This window comes from Centrocercus urophasianus, unplaced genomic scaffold (assembly GCF_019232065.1).
Source record: "Centrocercus urophasianus isolate 14NV4802_14NV808 unplaced genomic scaffold, USGS_Curo_1.0 seq_34, whole genome shotgun sequence".
NCBI lineage: Eukaryota > Metazoa > Chordata > Aves > Galliformes > Phasianidae > Centrocercus > Centrocercus urophasianus.
Genome location: NW_024884911.1, coordinates 851799 through 872735, shown reverse-complemented (window position 1 = coordinate 872735; position 20937 = coordinate 851799). Strand labels below are relative to the sequence as shown.

The following is a 20937-nucleotide window of genomic DNA, read 5'->3' as shown; positions in this document are numbered from 1 at the left end:
GTAGCACTGCTGTGCTGTCAGATCCACCCCCACCAACTCCAAACCTATTGAGGCGTGCATCCACCCTGAAGCACGAGGATGGGGAACCACCATCCTCACCCCAAACTGCTGCCACCACTCCCTGCAGTGACTGCAGTCACAGCAGCACGGCACCAGCATTACTGTCCTTCTGCAGCCATCCCAGCACCTTGGCTGAAGGTGACCCCTGGGGCTGTACCTGGTTGTGCACAGGGGGTATGCAGGTCTCAGCACCTGCCGTGAAGTTACAGAAGGCCACGAAAGCATCCCGAGGGCTGCCCTGGTTGGGGTCGATGTAGTAATGCCCTGTGGGAATGCAGAGTGGAGCTGACGGTGCAGGGGAGGCAGAATATGTGGTCTCAGGCTGCAAACCCCCAAGCTGGGGCTGCACTGTGTTATTTCTCTTCCTTGCACCCCCACACTCTCCTTGCATGCATGTGAGCACCCCAAGGTGCAGCTCCCTGTGAGCATCCTGGGGCCAGAGACCACAAATCCTACTGAGCTGAAGCCCAAATCCTCATTCCCTCTTAAAAGCGTTTATAAAGGAAATCCATCCCCCCTGCCTCGTCCCCTAGCTGGGGGCACAAGGCAGCCCTGTACCATCGGGCAGGTTGGGGTGGGCCAGCAGCAGTTCCTTGCAGGTGGCTGCAGGTTTGTCCTTGGTGCCATCGGGATGTTCAACGAGTGTTCTCAGCTCACGGCTCAGGTCGTCCAGCAGAGCCAGCACTGTGGTACGGTTCAGGCGGTCGGCAGGATAAATCAGGTGCTGGAAGGTGATGGGGAGGGATAGCCCCCTTTCCCCCCCTCCCACCAGGCAGCAGAGTGCCAGGGGTGGAAGACCCCAGACCAGCACAGCATCACGCACCCACAGCTCCTCCTTAGATAGCATCAGCACTGGCCCGCTGGGTCCGGGAGGACCAGCCAGCCCCTGGGTGACAGTGACAACAGCGGTGACACTCCAACCCTCGCAGCACTGCCCCTCCACGTGGCACCAGCCACTGCTTCAGTTCCCCACGGAGGGCACAAGGGACACTGGTGGCTCTTCTTACCGGTGGTCCTGGCTTGCCCCTGGCACCTGGGTGGCCCAGGAAACCTTTCAGTCCCTGTCAAAGGGTGGAGAGGAGGATGAAAGATGAACAAAGAGGTGAGGCGTTGCCTTGCATCCCCAGATCAGACATGGGGCCGTCCTCACCCTGCACTCACCTTCTGTCCAGGCAAGCCCTGGAAGAGAAGAGCAAAAGGACTCTGAGCAGGAGCAGCTGCCCCTTCAGACCCCACACACTGGGGATTGAAGCACCTACCGGCTTCCCAGGGAGCCCAGGCAGTCCTCGTGGGCCAGGGGGGCCAGCATCACCCTGCAGAGGGACAGTGGTTGCAAACCAGTCCCTGTCCCCAGTTACTCTTTGCTCGTGCATTCTGCACCAGCCCCATCAGTACCTGCTCTCCCTTGGGCCCTGGTCGCCCAGGAGCGCCCTGGGGTCCGTGCTTGCCCTAGGAAACATGGAGAGATGTCACAGGGTGTTACACAGGGTGACACAGGGAGCAAGGGGGGAAGAGCTGCGAGCCCCCCACGCACCTTGAAGCCATCGTCCCCGTGCTGCCCCAGGTGACCCCTGTTGCCCTTCTCACCCTACGGGAGAAAGGGAAACTGTTGCAGCAAGGAGAGGCTGGGAATGGCTGGGGACACTGGCTGGTGCACTGCAGCACCGTGGCACATGTCAGCCTGAAGACAGCTCCTGGGGCCACACGTCCCCCATGTGGGGGTGGGCATGGCACGTGTCACCCACCTTGAGTCCTTTGTGTCCAGGGTCCCCTCTGAAGCCCTTCAGCCCAGGGATGCCCTAGGAGAGAAGCAGCAGCCCTCTGGCCCTGCACATCTCTCTGTCATGGAGGGCCCTCGGCAGCCAGGAGGATTTGGTGAATTTGGGGAGTTTTTAGGAATCTTGAAGCATTCCTCATCATGGCTTAGTTTACCATTCTGGCAAGCCATCCATGCCCTTAGGAACCACTGCTACTGATGCAGACCAGTTCTCTTGGCTGCCTGCAGACTTCTTGCCTCTGTTTGCATTTGGTGACGTTTCCAAAGCTGGGACTTTTTTTAATAGAGAAGCAGCAATCCCAGCAATTCAAGTAACTCTTTGATGGTTTCTTTTGCCAGTGCTTTGGATGCTGATTTGGGAGGAGTGGGTGGGCTGAGAGCCATGAAACAATGGGAAGTCCCTGCTTTGACTTTTGGGGTTGGGCAGCAAATGGAGAGCAGGGGATACCCTGAGCCCTCCAGCTTAGTGCCAGTACTCACATACAGTCCTTGTAGGCCCTGGGGCCCTGCCAGCCCCTCATCACCTTGATGGCCCTGCAATGCAGAAAGATTAGTGGGGGGCAGGAAGGGATGGGAACAGAGCTCTGGCTCCAAGACATGCTGCGCCTCTATCAGCTATCCTTCAGAAAAGGCACCAAAGGATGAGTACCACAGCAGCCCTGGCACTGATGGGGTCACCCTACCTTGGGTCCACGGGAGCCTCTGGGTGCCCGGTGCCCCACCTTGCCTCGCTTGCCCTGGGAACAGGAGATTGAAGACTCGTGAGCCACTCAAGCAGCTCAAATGCACTGACCTGACTGCCTGCATCCCCTCACTGCCACTCTGGGGACACAGCCCAGCTCTCCGTAGGGACAGCAGTGCCCTTTACCCGTCTGCCAGCTTCTCCAGGAGCCCCTTCTGGCCCTTCCTGCCCCACATCACCCTGGGGAGAGAAGAGATGAAGATGTGAATCACCAGCAGTGGGGGGTGAGGGGCTGCTGCCTGCACGGACCTGGGGATGTCACTGGGGTGGTGCTGCAGAGCTGACCCCCAGTGTCCCCATGCAGGATGCTTCTGGCATTACCTTTTCTCCTTTGTGACCTTTCTGCCCTTGGGGACCGGCTTGTCCTGGAGAACCCTAAAATCCCAAAGGAGAAAGAAATCCCTCTTTGAGAATGCCATACCCAAGATTCTCCCTTCTTTCTCTCACCATGCACAGGAAGAGGGCTTGAGATGCCGTCTCTTTTGGGTTTCAGCAGGATCAAGGAGTGCTCCATGTGAGCATTTCCTATGATCCCAGGAAATCTCAGCCACCCACTCTAGTACAGCTCCCCCCACCCTCTCACCGTGTGCCCTGGTTCTCCCACTGTGCCTGGCTCCCCTTTGGCACCCACGAGGCCCTAAGAAGAAAAAGAACAAATAAATCCACCCTGCTCCATGGGCAGGTGGCAGCACTCAGCTTGAAGAGCTGAGGACACAAAGGCAGAGGGTGGCACTCACCTCAATGCCATCAGACCCTGGGACTCCAGCATTGCCCGGTGGCCCAAGAGGACCCTGCATTCATTGGGAGACAAAGCACGGGGCCCTCAGCTCTGAGTTGATCCCCATGGGACCCCAAGGTTCGGTCCACCCCCAATCCATGCTTCAGTTTCCCCACAGAGCCCCACTCACCTGTCGACCCGGCTGCCCCCGTGTGCCTACTGCTCCCCCAGCTCCTCGGTGCCCAATGTAGCCCTTGAAGCCAGGGCCTCCTGGCCGCCCAGGTGCACCCACTGAGCCCTATGGGACACACAGTTGGGGCTGTTCATCAGCCAGCAGGTGCTGGCCCCTAAGTGCCCACCTGCCCCATCACAGCAAGCATCTCCTCCTCATGGAGCCACCCACCATCCTCAAACGGCAATCCCTGAGCTGAGGAGCAGCCTCTGCGCGCCCCTTGCCTCCCCCCCAGCAGTGACAACAGCCCCAAGGTTAATCATCAAAAGCTCTTCAGCCTGTTCCATGCTGGGAACTCACCACAGGGCCAGGATGGCCACGGTCTCCCTTTGCTCCATCCTGTCCTGTGGGTCCCTGTGTGGACGTTGGGCACTCAGCACAAACCCACCCCACCATATGCCCCATGCTCAGACCCTTGGGAGCATCCTCTCCCTCCCATCGCATTCTGCCAGGTGTGGGAGTGATGCCAGGTGACACCTGGGTGCCACAGGGACATTGATGTGCTGATGGCAGCAGTGCACAAGGCTTCAGCACCATGGGTGCCAGGCTGAATTTTGGGACTGGGAGTGTGTATCCTCTCAGTTCCCCTTACTTCATTTCTGCCCCTTTCCCTCTCCCCTCCCCTCAACAGTCTGGGGCAAGAAGTCCTTCAGCTTCACTTTGTGCTGCAAGCAGTGAAGCCCCTGCAAGCTCCAAGCTCCACCAGTGCGCACACAGCAGTACCTCCGGCCCAGCTGCTCCAGCAGCTCCATCCCTGCCACAGGGTCCTGCATCACCCTGAGAAGAAAAAGAAATGCTTCCAGCTCTGCCTTCAGCTCCCAGCCCCTTAGCACTTGGGTGAACTGTCCCTGTGACACATCCCTACTGTCTCCCCACCAAGACTTGGGAAGAGACCAGAGATGGAGAAGGGCTGCAGCATCGTCCCACTCTACCTTCGCTCCTTCAAGACCCTGGAGCCCAGGAGGGCCTCGCAGACCTGTCCCACCCTGTTTGGGGCAGAGGAAAAGAGCCACTGACCCAGTAGAGCCAGGCTGCAGCCCAGCATCCCATTCACAGGTGTCCCACTGCCAGGGTCTGCAGCCACCCCAATGGGGTGGGGAGATGCTGACTCACAGAGCGTCCCCGGGCTCCGGCGGTTCCTGCGGCACCACTGACACCAACCTGGCCCTGGGGCAGAGAGAGGGATGTGGTCAGTGGGGGAAGGCAGCTTAGACCCAGTGAGATGGCTAATACACCCACGAGGATAGGAGCAGTGGCCCTGGGGCTGCTTGCAAACGGAGAGTGAAACCCACGGACACTGAAACGGGAACCAGCGTGAGTGTCACACCCATGGGATAAAGCACTCCCTAAATAAAAGTTGTTACTTGGCATTTTTCACAGCTCCCAGACCCAAGGTCTGCTGGGCTAAGTGCTCCTCCTCATCACCCCGCACCCAACTGCATCCCTGCAGCCCGCAGCTGTACTTGCCAGCAGCCCCTCCTGGCCCTTCTCTCCTTTGCGGCCTTTCTCTCCAGCCTCCCCCAATGCAGCTCCCAGTCCTGGCACTCCAGGAGGGCCTTGGGGGCCAGCATCTCCCTGCTCCAGGATAGACATGAAGAAATAGTGATGAAATGAGTTTCTGGATGGAGACACATCAGCTCACAGGTTCTGATGCCACCTCTGAGCCCCATATCTCCATTGTCTCCGCACCTTTCGTCCCTGTGGTCCTGGCTCACCCAGCTCTCCAGCATCACCAACATCCCCCTGCCAAGGGAAGAAGCATCAGCATCCGACACAGCAGCCCCATCTCAGCTGTATCCCAGGGGACCTGTGCTCACACCTCCTTCCCCTGCTGCCCAGGTCCCCCTGGCAGACCCGCTGGCCCACGTTCTCCTCGTTCCCCGCAAGCACCGCTGACACCCAGAGCTCCACGAGGTCCTGCATCACCCTGCAAAAGATGGAGGCCACTTGTTCCTGGCTGATGCTACCCCATGGAACTGACCTGCTGGCCCCATAGAACTGACCTGATGGCCCTTGAGCCCCGGCCGCCCCTCAGCTCCCACAGGTCCTGGCAGTCCCTGCAGAAGAATCACACTTTGGGACCCACCTCATTCCCTGCTCCATGGCTGGAGGTCTCTCCTGGAATGCTGCTGCCTCCATATCCCCACATTGCTCAAAGCCCTTTCCTTGGCTTTCCCCCTGCTTCGGCTGAGGATCAGCAGGAGATACAAAGAGAGGGCAAAACATCCCGTACCTACCTGCTCACCATTCAGCCCACTGGCACCGGCTTCCCCAGGACACCCCAGGACACCCTGCCAGGGCACACAGAGGCAGAGAGCTGCAGCATCCCTCCAGCACAGCCAGTGCTAGCTGGAGGGCTTGCAAGGCACCATCCCCTTGTGTTGGGCAAATGGGGTTCAGTGGCAACCCAGGGATCAGCCCCAGTGCCAAAGAGGGGAACAGCTCTCCTCCTCCTCTTCCCATACCTGCTCGCCTTGCATCCCTGAAGGCCCCTCAGGTCCTCTTGGACCTTCTTGGCCCTGCAGACAAGCAATCCACATTAACAGCACAGTGCAGTGCTAACCCAGCAGGACCCTGCAGCCTGGATGCTGAGGACCCAGCACCCCCACACCCAAGCCCCCTGTACCTCCCTCAATGCTGAGCAGCCCCATCCCAATGGCATCCCACTCACCGGGTACCCAGGAGGGCCAGCAGCCCCTGCTGCTCCAGGTGCCCCCATTTCCCCCACTAAGCCAGGCTTCCCGGGCACGCCGTGCAGCCCCCGTACACCAGGAGCTCCCTGAAAGGCCAGAAGGATATTTAGGATCCCAGGCAGTGCGTGGGTCTTGTTCTCCATCACCTCTCTCCCACTCCATCACACAGCACACAGCTCCAACTCTGCAAAGCGCAGCTCCCCACTCACCGGCAGCCCTGGGAATCCCCGAGGACCCGGCTCTCCTGCTCTTCCCTGAAACAAGAGAGACCCCGAGCAGGCTGCAGCAGAGCCAAAAACCCTGCCCAGGCCATCCCCACTAGACAGCAGCAAAACAAACCCTCAGCAAACAGAGCTGGGGGAGCACACTGCCAGTGCCATTGGCATTGCAAGCCGTGCACCGCAGGGTGCTGCATGGAATACGTTGTGTTGTACAGCACGGCACGCATTGCAGGGCATTGCATGGCATGTGTTGCTTAACACACGTTGCACTGTGCTGCATGGCGTGTGGCACAGGGCATTGCATGGCTGCAGGAGAAAACAAGCAGACCCAGCCCTACCTGGGAGCCAGGAGCACCTCGTGGGCCGGGGGGGCCTGGTGGGGCCTGGGGGAAGACAGAGACATCAGGGCGCCATGCTCAGCCCTAGCTGCAGCCCTACACACCCCCTTCCCCCGAATCTGCTCCTTAATGCTGGTAATAAAGATTTCCCATTTCTGTGCATCCTGCAGAGAATCGGAGCTGCCCAGAGGCAGCCAAAAGCCCTCACCTTGGGACCAGCTTTTCCAGGGAATCCTGGTGGGCCTTGGGCTCCAGCTTCTCCCTGTTTGAGGACAAATGATAAATCCTTTCTGCCACCTGTTTTAATGCAGTAGCTCCTTAAGAGGGGAAAAAAATAGCAGTCCATCATCTTATACAGGAGGCACAGCAGGTGAAGCACAGGGAGAGCTGCTGGCTCATTCCGAATGGGGCTGGATCCTGCCCCACAGCCCCATAGGATCAGCACCCCAGTCCTGGCTCTACCTTGTCTCCCCTGTGCCCTGGCTTCCCACGATCGCCAGCCAGTCCTGGGTAGCCCTAGGGAGAGGATGGTGTTAGGATGATGTTGGGAGGCACTCAGGGCTGTGCAGCAGCAGTGGGGTTTGGGGGAAGCAGTGGTGATGCTTAGGGCTCAGTGCCTTGCTTGGCTCTGGCTCATTGACCTTATCCCACATGGATCCATCACCCCTCCCTTGGTTCCCATGTCTCTCCTGGGCAGCCACAGCACTTACATACATGCCGACCGGCCCCTGTGGTCCCTCCAAGCCAGGTTTCCCAGGCAGACCCTGCCAGGAGACAGAGCCCTCAGCACCCTGCTCATGTGCTCTGGGCTGTGCAGATCCATGGAGCAAGAGAATGTCCACCCCCAAAAGCCTCCACAAGGTGTGCGTGCCCCTTTGTGCTCCACATCCAGGCTGTCTGAGAAATCTGTGTCCCTGTGTGTTGCCCCAGTGGGAATGTGGGTCTGAACCTCATGCTGAGGAGCAGCTCAGATCCCCTCCAATCTTCAGCCAACCCTGGTGCATCCGAAGCTGAGCAACCACCTGGATGCTCCCCACACCAGCCAAGGGACACATTGCCAGCAGGACACCCAACCCATCGCCATCCCCAGCTCTCACCTTTGGACCCGTGCAACCCGGGTCTCCATCAGTTCCAGGTTTTCCTTGGGGCCCCTTTGGAAGTGTTTAGGGAGGAGATTTCAGCCAATCTGACCATTTGCTGGTTCCCCTAGGAGGGGACAATCCCAGCCCTCCCCAGACACCCTTGCTGCCTTCCCACACATACGAGTGCAGAATAGGAAAAGGGGGGGGATCCATGCAGGTTGTCCTTACTGTGGGTCCAGGAGGTCCTGCATGCCCTCTGCCCCCCTGCACACCTACAAAGCCCTGTAGGGAAGGGCAGAGGATGAGCTCTGGAGGAAAGGGAAAGGAGCACAAGGATGGCAGACAGAGATGATGATAGGAGAGCAAAGGCAGAACACGGGGAATGGAGAGGCTCTCCAGCAGAGGAAGCGTTAAGAAACCTTTGGAATGGAAAACTTGCCATCAGTGATAAGGAATGACAATTTTGCAAAACCTATTTCTTAAATGCACCCTTCTCATTTTGTCTCCTTTGCCCTTCCAGGACACATCCCCCAGGGCAGGGAGCTGCAGAGATGTGGATAGACAGAAACGAGGCAGAAGGACTGGCAGCTCTACTCACCGGTGCTCCCATCCTGCCTGGGCTGCCCACAGCCCCGGGGGGACCCTGCAGGGTAAGGCAGGGGGTGGTGAGGATGGAGAGGCAGGGGCAGCCGTTCCATCCCATCCCATCCCTGCAACCTCAGCCACATGCAGGCAGGTCGGTAGACAATATATAGGATGTAGTGTAGAATGGGAACCTGTATACCAGGCTTTCCTTCTGTGCCTTCTGCTCCAGGGATGCCTCTTGAGCCCTGGAAAGAGGATCTCACCTCAAAGCAGAGCCTGGTGACAGATACCACAGCTTCCCAACAGCTGTGCCCTCCCACAGTGGCCAAAATCCCCAGCCTCATGCACATGGCATCACCTACTTACAGGAGCTCCTGGGACTCCAACCAGCCCACGTTGGCCCCCACGGCCCTGGAAAGGATTGAGCACTGAGAAAAGATTCTTTCTGGCAGGAGTAACACTAATGGAGATTCAACAGGGATCACTCAGCAAATGGCCCCTGTGCTGTTCCGTCTCCATCCTCAAAGATGCTTCAAAATTGAGCTGTAGGCAACCACAGCCCATTAGTTACCCTGGCACCCCGTGGTCCTGGCATTCCCTTTGGGCCATCAGGTCCTCGGCCTCCCTACAATTCACCCAGAGAGAAGTGCTGTCATTTTAGGTAACACTGAGGTTCCCCCCAACCCTTCCACCTCAGAATGGATACAAGGTGCCATGAACTGGGGACATGAGGCTGGGGACCTCCATGGTTGGCTTCAGCACTGAGTGGCAGTGTGACACCGTCCCCCAGGTGCTGGCACTCATGCTGGGGCTCCAGGGCATGGTGGCCACATCCCTGCCCCTCCCTGCAGGGGTGAGGGTTGCCCATGGGCTCATCAACGCAGTGCCAAAATCATCACTGGCCTTCGGTCCTTCGCTGCTGTTCAGCCCCACTGGACCCATCTGCCCTTCTTCTCCCTGTGGGAAAAAAATAGAACAGAAATGGCTGAGAGAATCATAGAGTGAATACAAAAGGGTGTGCTGAGCTCCCGTGGGCTCAGACACAGCCGTGGTGCTCCTGCATAGGTTGCTCAGACCAATGAATACAGCAGCGGCGCACAAGGCAGCACAGCCTAAAAGTGGGAAAGGCGGCAAAGATGAGCTGCGCTGCATCCCCATCTCCTAGGGATGTGGGAGGGTTCATTTCTCATCCTGAAGAGTGACTGTGAGGGCAGATCCAGGGAGGCACCCCAACAGCCCTCTCATGATTGCCCAGGCTGCACAGCCCCTGCCTGATGCTGCATTTCCTCCCTGACTCGATCACTCCAGGTGACAAATGAGAGGTCCCAGAGCCTTCATCCCACAGAAAGAAGAAGGATGTGGCCGGCAGAGCTGCCCACTCTCCCTTCACCCCTCCCAAGCTGCCTGCCCACCCCCAGCCTCACCTCAGGTCCCCGGGGTCCTGCTGCCCCGCGGGGTCCTGGGAAGCCCAATGAGCCCATCTGGCCCCGCAGCCCTGGGGGACCTGCAGCTCCTGGTGCTCCGCGCAGACCCTGGGCAGGAGGAAGATGGGAATAGATCAGCAGCACGGTGTGAGGTCACACACAGCACAGTGTGAGCACACGGCTGGGGCTGGTTGCTTTCCCAGACAAAGGAAGGGAGCAGCTCCCAGGCCCTGTGCACTGTACCTTGCCTCCTTTGGCTCCCAGGTCTCCCTTGGCTCCGCTGGGACCCCGGCAGCCCTGTAAGAGCAGCAGAGAACCCTCAGACTTGTTGGAAACCACAACCAGAGCTTGGTCAGATCCCATTTGGGGCACTGATGCCCATTTGGGTGTCACAGCGCTGGCTCTGCTCAAATCAGCTTCCCATCCCATGTCAGCACCTCATCCTCATTAGAGACTTATTTAACACAAGCTGAAGCACTCCCACTATCCTTGTCACCCCTAAAGCAGGTGACAGAGCACACTGCCATCTCTGCCTGCTCCTCGTGGCACAGCACTTCAGACAAATCCAAAACTGCAATGCCACCTATTCCAATGCCAACATGGATAAACTGATTAAACTGGTGCTTTGGGCTAATTGATTGAGACTTTTCCACACCCTGAGCCATGCATGGTGTGGGTGCCACCACTCACCCGCTCTCCTTGGATGCCCTTGGACCCTGGCAGGCCAATAAACCCCTTCAGAGAGAGACACAAAACATGAGTTAGACTAAAAGAACACAACACAGAAAGAACTCTGCCAGTGGGGGTGGGTGTGTGGGGAGGGGGTTGGGGCTGCTTGGCATTATCCCACAGTGCTTTTGGGGTGCTTCAAGATGGAGGGGACACCCCTCACCCTGCCATTCATCCCCATGGACTCACCACAGGTCCCTCCTGTCCTGATTGTCCCCTCATTCCAGGGACCCCCTCTGTGCCCTGCAAGGGGAACGCCAGCATCAGCCACCCCAGCATGATGTTTGTACAGCCAAAAGCAGCACAGACCCCAGGGGAGGGGGGTGCCTCAAAGGGAAACACTTGAACCCAAGTTCCAGCCCCACCAGAGGCCAAAACTAGAGGAGAAATTCTTACAGTGTCTCCTTTGGGACCGGAGGACCCCTCCATCCCAGCAGGACCCTGCAGAGAAGCACGCAGGGATGGAGCTCAGCAGCTCCTTTCCCAACTTGCACGTGTGCACCTCAGCAATGTAGGATGGCACCCACACATCATTTACCTGCATACCCCTGAGGCCGGGGGGGCCACGCTGTCCCTGCAAGCCCTGCGGCCCCTGAAAAACAGCAGAGGGGTGAAAAGCTCCCAGAACCCCCAGCTGCCCCCAGACACCCCGTTGCTGTGAGATTTGCCCGTCCTGATATACCTTGGGACCATGGGGGCCAGGCAAGCCAGGAGGACCCATTTCTCCCTGTGGAGAGAGCAATGAAGGGATTTGATAAGCCCAGCAGCTGGAAAATCCCAAACAACAGAGCAGGGAGCCTGGGAAGCCTCACCTGAGAGCCGTTGACTCCTTGGCACCCAACAGAACCTGGCTGGCCTGGCTGTCCCTGCAAGGCAAGAGCAATGCTCAGCCCCAGGGCTGTGGGGGCTGGGTTGGAGACCCCATAGCATTGCTGTGGGAAGTGGAGCACCGTGACTTACCATAGGGCCAGCAGGGCCTGAGGAACCCACTGAACCACCTTCTCCCTGAGGCAGCAGAGAACAGATGCCATTTTATGGTGTGGTTTTCTGCTTTGAGTCTTCACATCCCCATTTCCCCCATTCTTCTTCGCGTCATGCATCAAGGACTCTCCAGGCATCCATTATCCCTCTGTCCCTATTTCTTCCCTACTCCATGACCAAACCATTTCAATTTCCCTTTTGCCTCTCCTACAAACCCAGTTCTTTCTCACTGGGATGCCTCCCGTTGACTGATGCTGTCATCATGCTGAGAGCAGGACAGAGCTCAGATGCTGCCACAGCCTGGGCTTTGCCCCAGGGCTCCTTGCTCTTAATGGGGCAGGGCTGGAGACCCAGAGAAAGAAAAACCCCTCACCTCTGGCCCTGCAGGGCCCTGGAAGCCCATGGCACCCTTCAGACCTGCCATGCCCTAGGACAGAAGGCAGAGAGCTCTCAACAAAGTGCTGTTGTCACGTCCCTTGCAGCGGAATGGGGGGAGGCATGGAGATCCTAAAGGTTTTCCCAAAGGCTGGGACATTTGCAAGGGGACGTGACCTCACCTCTCCAAAGCAAAGGCATTGATTATGGAAATGGGACAGCAGGAGGGGAAGGAGCAATGTGCAAAGAGGAGGACATCCCATGCTCCTGCATCAACTCACATGAGCTCCAGCAGGACCGGGCAGGCCGCTCTCTCCTTTCACCCCCTAAAAAAGCCAAGACATGGAGGGCAGCATGGCCTCGGGGCAGGAGGCACAGGGAAGGCTGTGCAGGGCAAGGACAGGCACTGCACCTTCATTCCCTTCTCGCCTTTCTCCCCAGGAGGTCCAGGGTCACCCAAGAAGCCCTGGAAGGGAACAAGGCCAGTTGAGCCATAAGCAGAGCATCGGGAGCTAAACGCAGCTGCTGTGGCTCAAAGGAGCTCCGGTGTGGGGCAGGGGGTGGGGACCCTGCACCTTGCACTACATGCACCATCTCAGGAAGAAAAGAAATAGCCACAGAGCTGGTCCCCAATACACTGCTACCCTGCTCCAGTGACCCGCACTGCCCTGGCCAGCAGCAGCCACATGCAGTGAGGTTGAGCCCAAGGGCAAGAGATTCTCCATCTGGATGATGAGACGATGCTTACAGGGGAATGAAGTATAGGCCAGAAAAGCATAGGCCATCTCACCTCTTCTCCCTTCTCACCAGCCAGCCCCCGGTCCCCGCGGAAGCCCTGCATCCCCTGAGGAGATGAAGGAAGGAATGGGCTGAGCAATGCAGCAACTCCCAGCCTCCCACATTCCCTGGGGTCACTGTGGGGTCTGGGCAGCATCACACAGCACTCACCTGCTCGCCAGGCAGTCCACACAGCCCAGGTTTGCCCCCCAAGCCAGGGGACCCATCCAAGCCAGGCTGCCCTGCACGACCCGGCAAGCCCTGCAGCCCTGGCTTGCCCTGCAGAGAGAACCAGCACCATGAGCCCCTCCGTCAGCTGAGGGACTTGGGAACAGGCTGATGGGTGAGAACAGGAGAGCCAGAAGTGCATGCTGTGATGAAATGGAGAAGATGAACACTGAGCTCTTGCTCTGACAGCGGTCCCTCCGGCCACTACGTGCCCAACAGAGCGCTCATCACAGGGCATTGCTCCGGGCACTGCGAGCTCCACCCCTAAACTTGAACAGCAGAGCCACTGCCAGAAGCAAACTGGGAGTAGGGGAGAGCACTGGGAGGGAGCAGTAAGAGTGAAAGCCCTCTGTGTCTGTCGCTCAGCTCTGGGGCACTCCAGCTGCCCTCAATCCTTCCCCATGTGAAGAGCTGAGGCTTGGGGCAGTTTTCCGTTTGTCCTCAGCTCCCTGGCAGCTCTGAATTAAGGCAGGATAAAGCTCAATCTGGAACTGTCAGAAAGCATTTCCCTTCAAATTGCTTTGATTGTTCGGATTCCCCACGAAATCCCCAAAATCTGGGCTCAGAGTTTGGAAAGTCAGAGTTTGAGGGAAGCAGGGAAAGATGTGACTTCTTTGGTGTCTTTCAGAGTGAAGAGCAGGTTTGGAAAATACAAAAGCTTGCTTGAAAAGATAGTCTTCTTCCAGCTCTTGTCCATTCCTAGCACCGCTGGCAGCACTGTCCCCATGCACACCCCTGCTGCACAGAGCAGGGTGGGCAGAGGACGCCTTGCAGCAGCCGTGCAGTGAGGAGGGGATTTGCTCTGGCACCCAGAGCTCTGTGGTGTGGCTCCATTTCTTGCTCAAGATCTTAAACTCTAAATTTCTCCACCAGCTTTTGGAGCTGTGAAAGTCCAACACAGGCACCAGCCCCCCACCCTCCACCCCATCCTGCATTTGAGCATCTCTAGTCATGGGATGGGTGGCACTCACCATATACCCCCGCTGGCCCTTCTCCCCTGGCTGTCCTGGCTCCCCACACAGCCCCTGTGTGCAAACACAAATTGAGTCAGCAAAAGTAGGCTGTGCCCCTGGATCATATTGCAGAATTGAGAGATACATTGAGAGATGTCATGGCCTCGTAGGTAATGGTTATTGGAGAACAAGGAACAGTGCACAGAGAGCCATGGAAATGGCATCCAAGGGTGGATCCGCATCCAAGTGCCCCGCAGCCCCTCTGCCCCACCTGTGACCTGTTGCCAAGCACCACTTGAGCAGCTCCTTGACTTGTTCTGGTGGCTCTCCAAATGAACAAACACTGTCTTTATCCAAAACAAGTGGGCACACACAGGAGCAGCACCAGGGGCTGGCAGAGGGGGGACAATGTCACAGAGCTGAGACATCACCCGTCCATCAGTGGACCACCAACAAGCAAACCTCTAGGCTGGAATCCCAAGTCCTCAAATTACAGCTGATTTTGAGGGAGTTCAGGGTTGCTTGGGAACCCAAAGTGTCCATGGGCACCTGGAGGTGGCTGTGCTTACCGGTATGCCTGCTTTCCCTGGGTGCCCCGGGGGGCCGGGGGCTCCGGGTTTTCTCTGCATTAAAGAGAAGTGTTGGTAGAGCAGATCTTGCTGTCAGAGTGCTTGGGTAGAGGAAAAACCCCCCCAGCTGGCCATGGAGAAGTAAAAACAAACCTGGAATGCTACTCACCGGCCAGCCAGCGTGCAGCAGCTGGTAAAAGGATGATTGCTGAAAGAATGGGAATAAACGTCAAACAAAGTTCTCCCTAAATCCCCATTCTCTTTCTGCTGGGAAAGAAAACTAACTTTCACTACACAAGCTACAAGGTGTATCTCATGTGGGGTGGTACCACACTGTACTCTTATCCAGGTTGCAGGTGCCCAAGCTGGGAGATTAAGTTCTCTTCCTCCTCGAGTCCATTGAGCTGCCTGGGAATGTTGTTTTTCAGCATAGCAGGGACTTGTTCTGTTGCATTGCTTCTGCTGCAGCCCTGCTATGTTTCCACATGTGCAGCCCAACATCCTCTCTCTTTCCTTCTCTCCACCCCTGCCAGGGGCTTTTTGTCACAGAGAAGGAGAGCAGGCTGGTTCAATACTAATAAATCTTCTCCAGCACTGCCTTCATCATCCCAGCACATTGCTGGTATCGAATTCAGCCATTAACAGCTGTGTGGGGCCACGTCCCTGCACAAAGCTGTACCTAAAGTGACAGTCCAGCCTCCTTTCCTCCCAGCAACACAACCTACAGACACCTGGGAGGCAAAACCCATCCCTCCTGAGCAGCAAGCTCAGCAGTTTGGAGGTACCCACTGCATCCAACGCTGCAACCCAGAACCTGCCCTGTCCCCACCAAACCCACACTGCAATGCTCAGGATCCCGCGTGCTCAGGTTTTACCCACCATCAACCTCAAGGAAAACCCCCTCCCAAGTTTGGCCCTCTGACGCTGAAGGAAGAAGCCGAGGAACTCATTCCAGAGGGTAAACGCAGAGCCTTCAGCACATGGGAGCATTTCTATCAGCCTGCTGTGTTTAAGGGGCAGATGATGGATGGATGGATGCGTTTAACGAGCCCTAATGCTGCAGCACTCATTGTGGCTGTTTGAGAGTCAATCCTGAGTTGGCCACTGCTCCCTTCCCCTGCCAGGACTTCTTGGGGGCTGGAGCAGGGCCAGCACTTTGCTTTGTCTCAGGAATCAGTGAACTCAGGTTCACTCAGGACAGGATATTATTTCATGAGGCTTGAAAAATACCCCAAATCCAACCTTTGGGAAAAAAAAAAAATCCCACCACCATCTTCCACAAGATCTGAGCTCTTGCTTTATTCTGCTCTAAAGTTCCCTGCCCTCATTTCTTAGCCTGACCTCTTGCCTTTAACACTATGGGGAGAGACAAAGAAAACAGCAGTGCTGCAGGCTGAGCTCCCCAGTCTGGGCAGCAGCTCCTGTTTTCCACCCTTTTCCTCTGTTTTCCACTCTGTGCAACCTTGATGAAGCCTAACAAGGCCTGGATGCAGCACTGAGCACTGCACCCTGCAGCTACTTTCCTGCCTTCAAGCCTCATCCCCAGTAGCAGGACAGGAGGACATGGAACCTTAGAGAAGGAAAAGGCCAGGGGCATCTTCCCTCTCCCTCCTGTATCTCCTTCCTGCCAGCCAGGAAAAGATGGAAAGGTTGGGAAGATCCTTTGGAAGCATTAAAAAGGACAAAAAACAAAACAAAACCCCATTGGTGGGTATCTCAGTGCCCACCCTGAAGCCCTCCTGCAGTTCTCACCGTGAAGCTCAGCCAGTCCTCACGGGAGTTCCTCCAGAGGACAAGAGTGGGGATGCCAGGGATGCCTGTGGGTCCTGGGTCCCCTGGGGGCCCCATCCTCCCCATGGCTCCGGCGTGACCCTAAGGAGAAAAAGGCAGCTCTGTAACTCAGCCTAAGGTTTGGACACTTGTCACAGGTTGGGCACAGATCCTGGCCTGGGATAATCTTTGGGCACAGGGATGTCAGTGTCACATGGCAGCATCCCTCCTGAGCTAAAAGCTGCTTCATGGGATTCAAACACCCAGCAAAAAGAGTGTTCTCCTCTTCCAAATACACATAAGGGGGCCACTACGCTGTAGCACTGGATGCTCGCTTTGCTGTGTTGATTCAAAACAAGCAGGATGCAAACCCAGACCATCACTGGTGCTTCCCTGAACCCTTGGCCACACCTCACAGCTTCACCCATTTTCCTGGATACTCACTTTGTCTCCTTTGGGCCCCACCAGTCCACGTCTCCCAGGGCATCCCTACAAGGAAAGAAGAGCTGCATCACCTTCTACCTTCCCCAGCAGAGAACAAACCAACAAACTGGATATAAGGAAGGTGGCTTTTACACTCAGGGTGGTGGGGCACAGGTTGCTCTGCAGACAGCCAAAGTCAGGCTGTTGGGGCTCTGAGCACTTGATGGAGCTGTGGGTGTCCCTGTGCATTGCATTGCAGGGAGTGGGACTGGATGGCCTTTAAGTATTCCTTCTGACTCCAGCTATGATGCTATGACCACCATTCTGCCCTGCAGGCTGCCCGGCCTGAGGTCAGAGGCTCTGAGTTGTCCCAGTTAGCATGGATGCAGCCACATGCTCACTGTAACCAAGGCAGCCCCAGCTGTCATCACAGGGACATTCATCCCTGCAGTGCCCTTGGCAGGTCTCAGGCACAGTCACTTCCCAACACATTTCTGGAGATGAAGATGCCCAAGGTGATGCATCACAAGGGTGTGCTATGGACCTGACACACGTCACACCACCAACCCAGCAGGAAGGCAGAGTCATGTTTCCAAAAGGAAAATTCTATGTTTCTTTAAATGAAGTTTTTAGGTATTACAGCAGTGGGGAAGCAAAAGAATGGGACCACAGGCTGACAATATTGTAAGGGTTTCTCCTCTCCATCTGCCATGGAAATGCAACCAGCCTACACCACCTACCCTTCCACCCCCATTGTGCCCCCCCCACTCACCGGCAGCCCTGGGGGTCCTGGCAGCCCTGGGGGTCCTGGCTTCACATGAGCCCGATATCCACGCACTGATGGCAAGATGGGGTGCCCCAGGGGGATGGGAGGATGCTCTGGATCCCCTGCAGCCATCCCTGAGGAACCCTCGGGTGCAGCTGCCTGTCGTCTCGATGGGAACACTTTGGAGGAGGCAATGGGGTTCATGGCACGGCCAGGCTTGATGGGTGGGAAGCGAAGGCGGGTGTCTGCATTGCCCTTCAGCTTCTCCTTGGTGATGTTCTCCTGCCCAGGGTCAGAGGCTTGCTCCTTCTTGGCTGATGATCCTGGGAGGACAAAAAGCACCATAAGGGGCCAGGCTTTGTGATGATGCTTGGGAGAAAGGGAGGAATCTGCACCAGCGGACTTACTGGGGATGCCGGTGATCTGAGGTCTGCTCCTGCTGATCCCTGGCCTGCCAGGGCCAGTGATTTTATTATAGGTGGAGTTCAACAGCTCAAAGCCTTCATCCTCTATAGAAAGGCTTCCCTCCTCTTCCTCCAGCTCTTCAGCTGTTGGCACCTCAGCAGCAGAGAACAAAGTCCGGGTGCTCCCATCTGGCTGCAGGCTAAGGGTCTCCTGGGCATCCTCCCATGTCCAAAGTGGGCCCAAGGTCAAATCTGGATGGGAGAGCTTGGAATCCTGAGAAGGAAGGAGGGAAAGTAATGAAATCTGATGTTTTCTCTCTTTTTCTATTTGTTATTCTACTAGGGCTCCAAGTGCCACCTTTCTACCAATACTCAGTCCTGGACCAACGTGCACCATAAGCTTCTTTCAGCACCCAAAGCAGAGCAGGACATTGAATGGGTTCCAGGCAGTTCCCCAGCGCCAGGTGGGTTAGTTCACCTGCTTGAGTTAATTATTTTAACACGAATTTGTTTGTGTTTCTCTTTGGCCCACACCACCTTCTCAAAGCACGCTTTGTAGGGCACACATAACCCAACACAGGGCACCAACGAGAACCCATGGGAGCTCAGCCCTGGCTGATGCATCGTTGGGTTTGGTGCAAGGCAGTTGACTAACAGAGCCAGTGAGAAGTCACTAGAGGGAGACACAGGTCCGTGATTGCCTTGCAGGGCTGGGGAAGGGAGCAGGGAAGTACAAGGAGACGGCGAGCATCCTTCCCATCGTCCTTCCCTGGGCATCTTCTTTTGGTTGAACCAATCACTTGGCTCTGATTCTGCTCGGCACCATGGGCTCAAGGTGCACGTTCTGTTGGGAGTGAGTTGATGGGAGCTAACCCATCCTGATGCTCCCAAGTACCACCAGCAATGTCACTGCCAAAACCAGTGGCTCCAAGGCAAGGATTTGGTGGAATGGATGGCTCTGGTCAAACCCAATTCAGAAGAGCAACTGGGAGACAGAAGAGCTCGAAAGGCATCAGAAATGCCTTTCAAAACAACTGGAATGCTTTGCATTCTATTGTGAAAACACCCCAGGTCACATCCATCCCACATTATCTGACCCATCTTTGTCCATCGCTGCAGCTACAACTGACTGGGAGCTGGGGCCAATCCTCGACTCCATTTGAAGCCAAAGGTCTCACCCAAAGGGCAATACTCTTCTAAGCCAGGATGATCTCTTATTATAGAGGTTTTTGGAGAGAACAGGAATATTTCTACCTCCATCTTCAACATCCTGGGTATAGGTAGCAGGTGAGAGGCTGCCTGCTCCAACACAGGTATACTCCATGCACTGAATGTCTGACTAAGCAGGACCAAGCCCCATTCTTTGAAGCCACCCATGTCACATTTCTGCTTTAAGCATAGCCAGAAATAATGCCAGCAGGTGTGATCCAGCCCCCCAGTTGACTCAGAGGTAGCAAGCTCATATTATGGTGCTGACACTTGTCTAATCCCTCCAATCTTGTGCATAGCCCACACACAGCAAAGCTGGCTTTGCTGGGAACCATTCAGAATCCCCAGCATGAGTAAAATTACTCAAACCTCATTGATGACCATATTTTTAAAAGTAGAATCGTAGCTTGAAATCAGGTTGGACAAAAATCTTCAAAAACCATCAGGTCGACCTGACCTACCAAGTCTCATCACTAAGCCATGTCCCTTAGTGCCTCTGTGGAGTCACAGCATCGTTAAAGTTGGAAAGACCACTGAGATCACCTGGCCCAGCCACTTAGTCCAAGCATCAGCCATCAACCTATGCTATAACCTGGTATTGAGGAGCAGGAGTTGAGAGAGGTTGTGGTAAGGTCAAAGTGCAAGAAGTAAAGAGGGCAAGGTGGAAAGCAAGGTCTGGAGCCTGGTGGGAGGAGCTCCTCAGTGCTGACATTCTAGCCTATCAGCACACTATAATTAGCAGTCACTAGCTCAATTTCCCCCCTGAACAATGCAGCCCGTGGGCCGTGTAATTTGTTAGCAAACCACAGCAAATTGGGGTCAGCCTGACGCACGCTCCAACATCTGCCCAGCAAAGATTTAATGCTGTTTGTAAACCTCCACCCCCAGCACCTGGCAGTCTAAGGAAGAGCTAATAAATAGCAGAGATGGGAATTCATCTCAGGGGACGAAGGAGGCTTGGGGGGGCAGTGGCACCATGCGTCGGGTGATCCTCTTCCTGCAACCAGGCACAGTAATTAAACCCACAGCTTCTGCAATCGCAGCTGTGTGATTCAATTTGGGGTCTGGCATGCAGTAAATTCAGCAAGAAACGAGAGCTGGTGGGGGTGGGGACATGGCATCTTTGTAAGTTCAAATTAGAATAGTTGTAGCATTGGCTATTTTGCATTTCAGGGTGCTGATTCTTCAGCCTTGGCCAGAGAAAATGTTTATTTTGTAAGTGAAATGTCATTAATGGGCAGACTCTGCAGGACATTAAGAGAGAGCTTTGCAACCTGACCCTCCTGGAGGCTACAAACACCAACCCGACTCCCAGCCCAACCTCCCCCTGTTGGGCCATTGAACCCCACCAAGATGTGGGGCAGGAGACCCATTCAATCCACAACAGCCCCACTCTTCAGGCCAGTTTTCTTCTATCCAAGGCCTTAGCTAATAATTAAAAGTCAGTTAGGGAAATGAAAGCTCCAGTCAGAGCCATAAAATGGAACATTCAGGTGCTGCCTTTGCTCACTGCCGTTTCCAGACACATACTGGGCAAAGAGCACTGCTGGGCACACAGTTTGTAACATGGGTGTCCCCTTGGCTTCTGCTCTTAAAATATCAAAAATGCAAAGCCAGCTGATGCCTAAATAACCACAGAATCACTGAGGTTGGGAAAGACCTCTAAAGGTCACCAAGTCCAACCATCATCCCACCACCACCATGGCAGCTTCAGCGTTGCTTTGGGGGCTTTCTGATTAAAAACTGTTTTGAAATCCAACTTTAATGGTGAGAACCAAATTCAGCTTTCCAACAAGAGCCCTATTCCCCATTCTTACAAAATAAATATCTCTATCTATCTATAATTTTTGATCCAAACCAAAAGCGTTCATTTCCTGAAGA

At 55.8% G+C, this 20937-nt stretch overlaps 1 protein-coding gene across 1 annotated transcript in view; it reads right to left on the bottom strand.

Moving 5' to 3' along the window:
* LOC122166907 (collagen alpha-1(I) chain-like) overlaps nucleotides 1-20937 on the bottom strand; it is a 42299-nt gene that overhangs the window by 773 nt on the left and 20589 nt on the right. The window contains exons 6-65 of the mRNA XM_042831033.1: nucleotides 17851-18121; nucleotides 17450-17766; nucleotides 16699-16743; nucleotides 16237-16356; nucleotides 14654-14692; nucleotides 14485-14538; nucleotides 13934-13987; nucleotides 12906-13013; nucleotides 12748-12801; nucleotides 12370-12423; nucleotides 12239-12283; nucleotides 11956-12009; nucleotides 11562-11606; nucleotides 11414-11467; nucleotides 11284-11328; nucleotides 11140-11193; nucleotides 10998-11042; nucleotides 10791-10844; nucleotides 10563-10607; nucleotides 10116-10169; nucleotides 9873-9980; nucleotides 9352-9405; nucleotides 9020-9073; nucleotides 8815-8859; nucleotides 8640-8693; nucleotides 8462-8506; nucleotides 8092-8145; nucleotides 7879-7932; nucleotides 7492-7545; nucleotides 7244-7297; nucleotides 6990-7043; nucleotides 6782-6826; nucleotides 6432-6476; nucleotides 6201-6308; nucleotides 5995-6048; nucleotides 5767-5820; nucleotides 5533-5586; nucleotides 5349-5456; nucleotides 5219-5272; nucleotides 4997-5107; nucleotides 4643-4696; nucleotides 4462-4515; nucleotides 4253-4306; nucleotides 3830-3883; nucleotides 3488-3595; nucleotides 3317-3370; nucleotides 3163-3216; nucleotides 2901-2954; nucleotides 2706-2759; nucleotides 2521-2574; nucleotides 2318-2371; nucleotides 1806-1859; nucleotides 1595-1648; nucleotides 1456-1509; nucleotides 1320-1373; nucleotides 1222-1239; nucleotides 1068-1121; nucleotides 884-946; nucleotides 619-784; nucleotides 218-324 (exon numbers count right to left, since the gene is read on the bottom strand). Coding sequence (XP_042686967.1) covers nucleotides 218-324; nucleotides 619-784; nucleotides 884-946; nucleotides 1068-1121; nucleotides 1222-1239; nucleotides 1320-1373; nucleotides 1456-1509; nucleotides 1595-1648; nucleotides 1806-1859; nucleotides 2318-2371; nucleotides 2521-2574; nucleotides 2706-2759; nucleotides 2901-2954; nucleotides 3163-3216; nucleotides 3317-3370; nucleotides 3488-3595; nucleotides 3830-3883; nucleotides 4253-4306; nucleotides 4462-4515; nucleotides 4643-4696; nucleotides 4997-5107; nucleotides 5219-5272; nucleotides 5349-5456; nucleotides 5533-5586; nucleotides 5767-5820; nucleotides 5995-6048; nucleotides 6201-6308; nucleotides 6432-6476; nucleotides 6782-6826; nucleotides 6990-7043; nucleotides 7244-7297; nucleotides 7492-7545; nucleotides 7879-7932; nucleotides 8092-8145; nucleotides 8462-8506; nucleotides 8640-8693; nucleotides 8815-8859; nucleotides 9020-9073; nucleotides 9352-9405; nucleotides 9873-9980; nucleotides 10116-10169; nucleotides 10563-10607; nucleotides 10791-10844; nucleotides 10998-11042; nucleotides 11140-11193; nucleotides 11284-11328; nucleotides 11414-11467; nucleotides 11562-11606; nucleotides 11956-12009; nucleotides 12239-12283; nucleotides 12370-12423; nucleotides 12748-12801; nucleotides 12906-13013; nucleotides 13934-13987; nucleotides 14485-14538; nucleotides 14654-14692; nucleotides 16237-16356; nucleotides 16699-16743; nucleotides 17450-17766; nucleotides 17851-18121 — 4146 coding nt within the window. The remainder of the gene's footprint in view (nucleotides 1-217; nucleotides 325-618; nucleotides 785-883; nucleotides 947-1067; nucleotides 1122-1221; nucleotides 1240-1319; nucleotides 1374-1455; nucleotides 1510-1594; nucleotides 1649-1805; nucleotides 1860-2317; nucleotides 2372-2520; nucleotides 2575-2705; nucleotides 2760-2900; nucleotides 2955-3162; nucleotides 3217-3316; nucleotides 3371-3487; nucleotides 3596-3829; nucleotides 3884-4252; nucleotides 4307-4461; nucleotides 4516-4642; nucleotides 4697-4996; nucleotides 5108-5218; nucleotides 5273-5348; nucleotides 5457-5532; nucleotides 5587-5766; nucleotides 5821-5994; nucleotides 6049-6200; nucleotides 6309-6431; nucleotides 6477-6781; nucleotides 6827-6989; nucleotides 7044-7243; nucleotides 7298-7491; nucleotides 7546-7878; nucleotides 7933-8091; nucleotides 8146-8461; nucleotides 8507-8639; nucleotides 8694-8814; nucleotides 8860-9019; nucleotides 9074-9351; nucleotides 9406-9872; nucleotides 9981-10115; nucleotides 10170-10562; nucleotides 10608-10790; nucleotides 10845-10997; nucleotides 11043-11139; nucleotides 11194-11283; nucleotides 11329-11413; nucleotides 11468-11561; nucleotides 11607-11955; nucleotides 12010-12238; nucleotides 12284-12369; nucleotides 12424-12747; nucleotides 12802-12905; nucleotides 13014-13933; nucleotides 13988-14484; nucleotides 14539-14653; nucleotides 14693-16236; nucleotides 16357-16698; nucleotides 16744-17449; nucleotides 17767-17850; nucleotides 18122-20937) is intronic.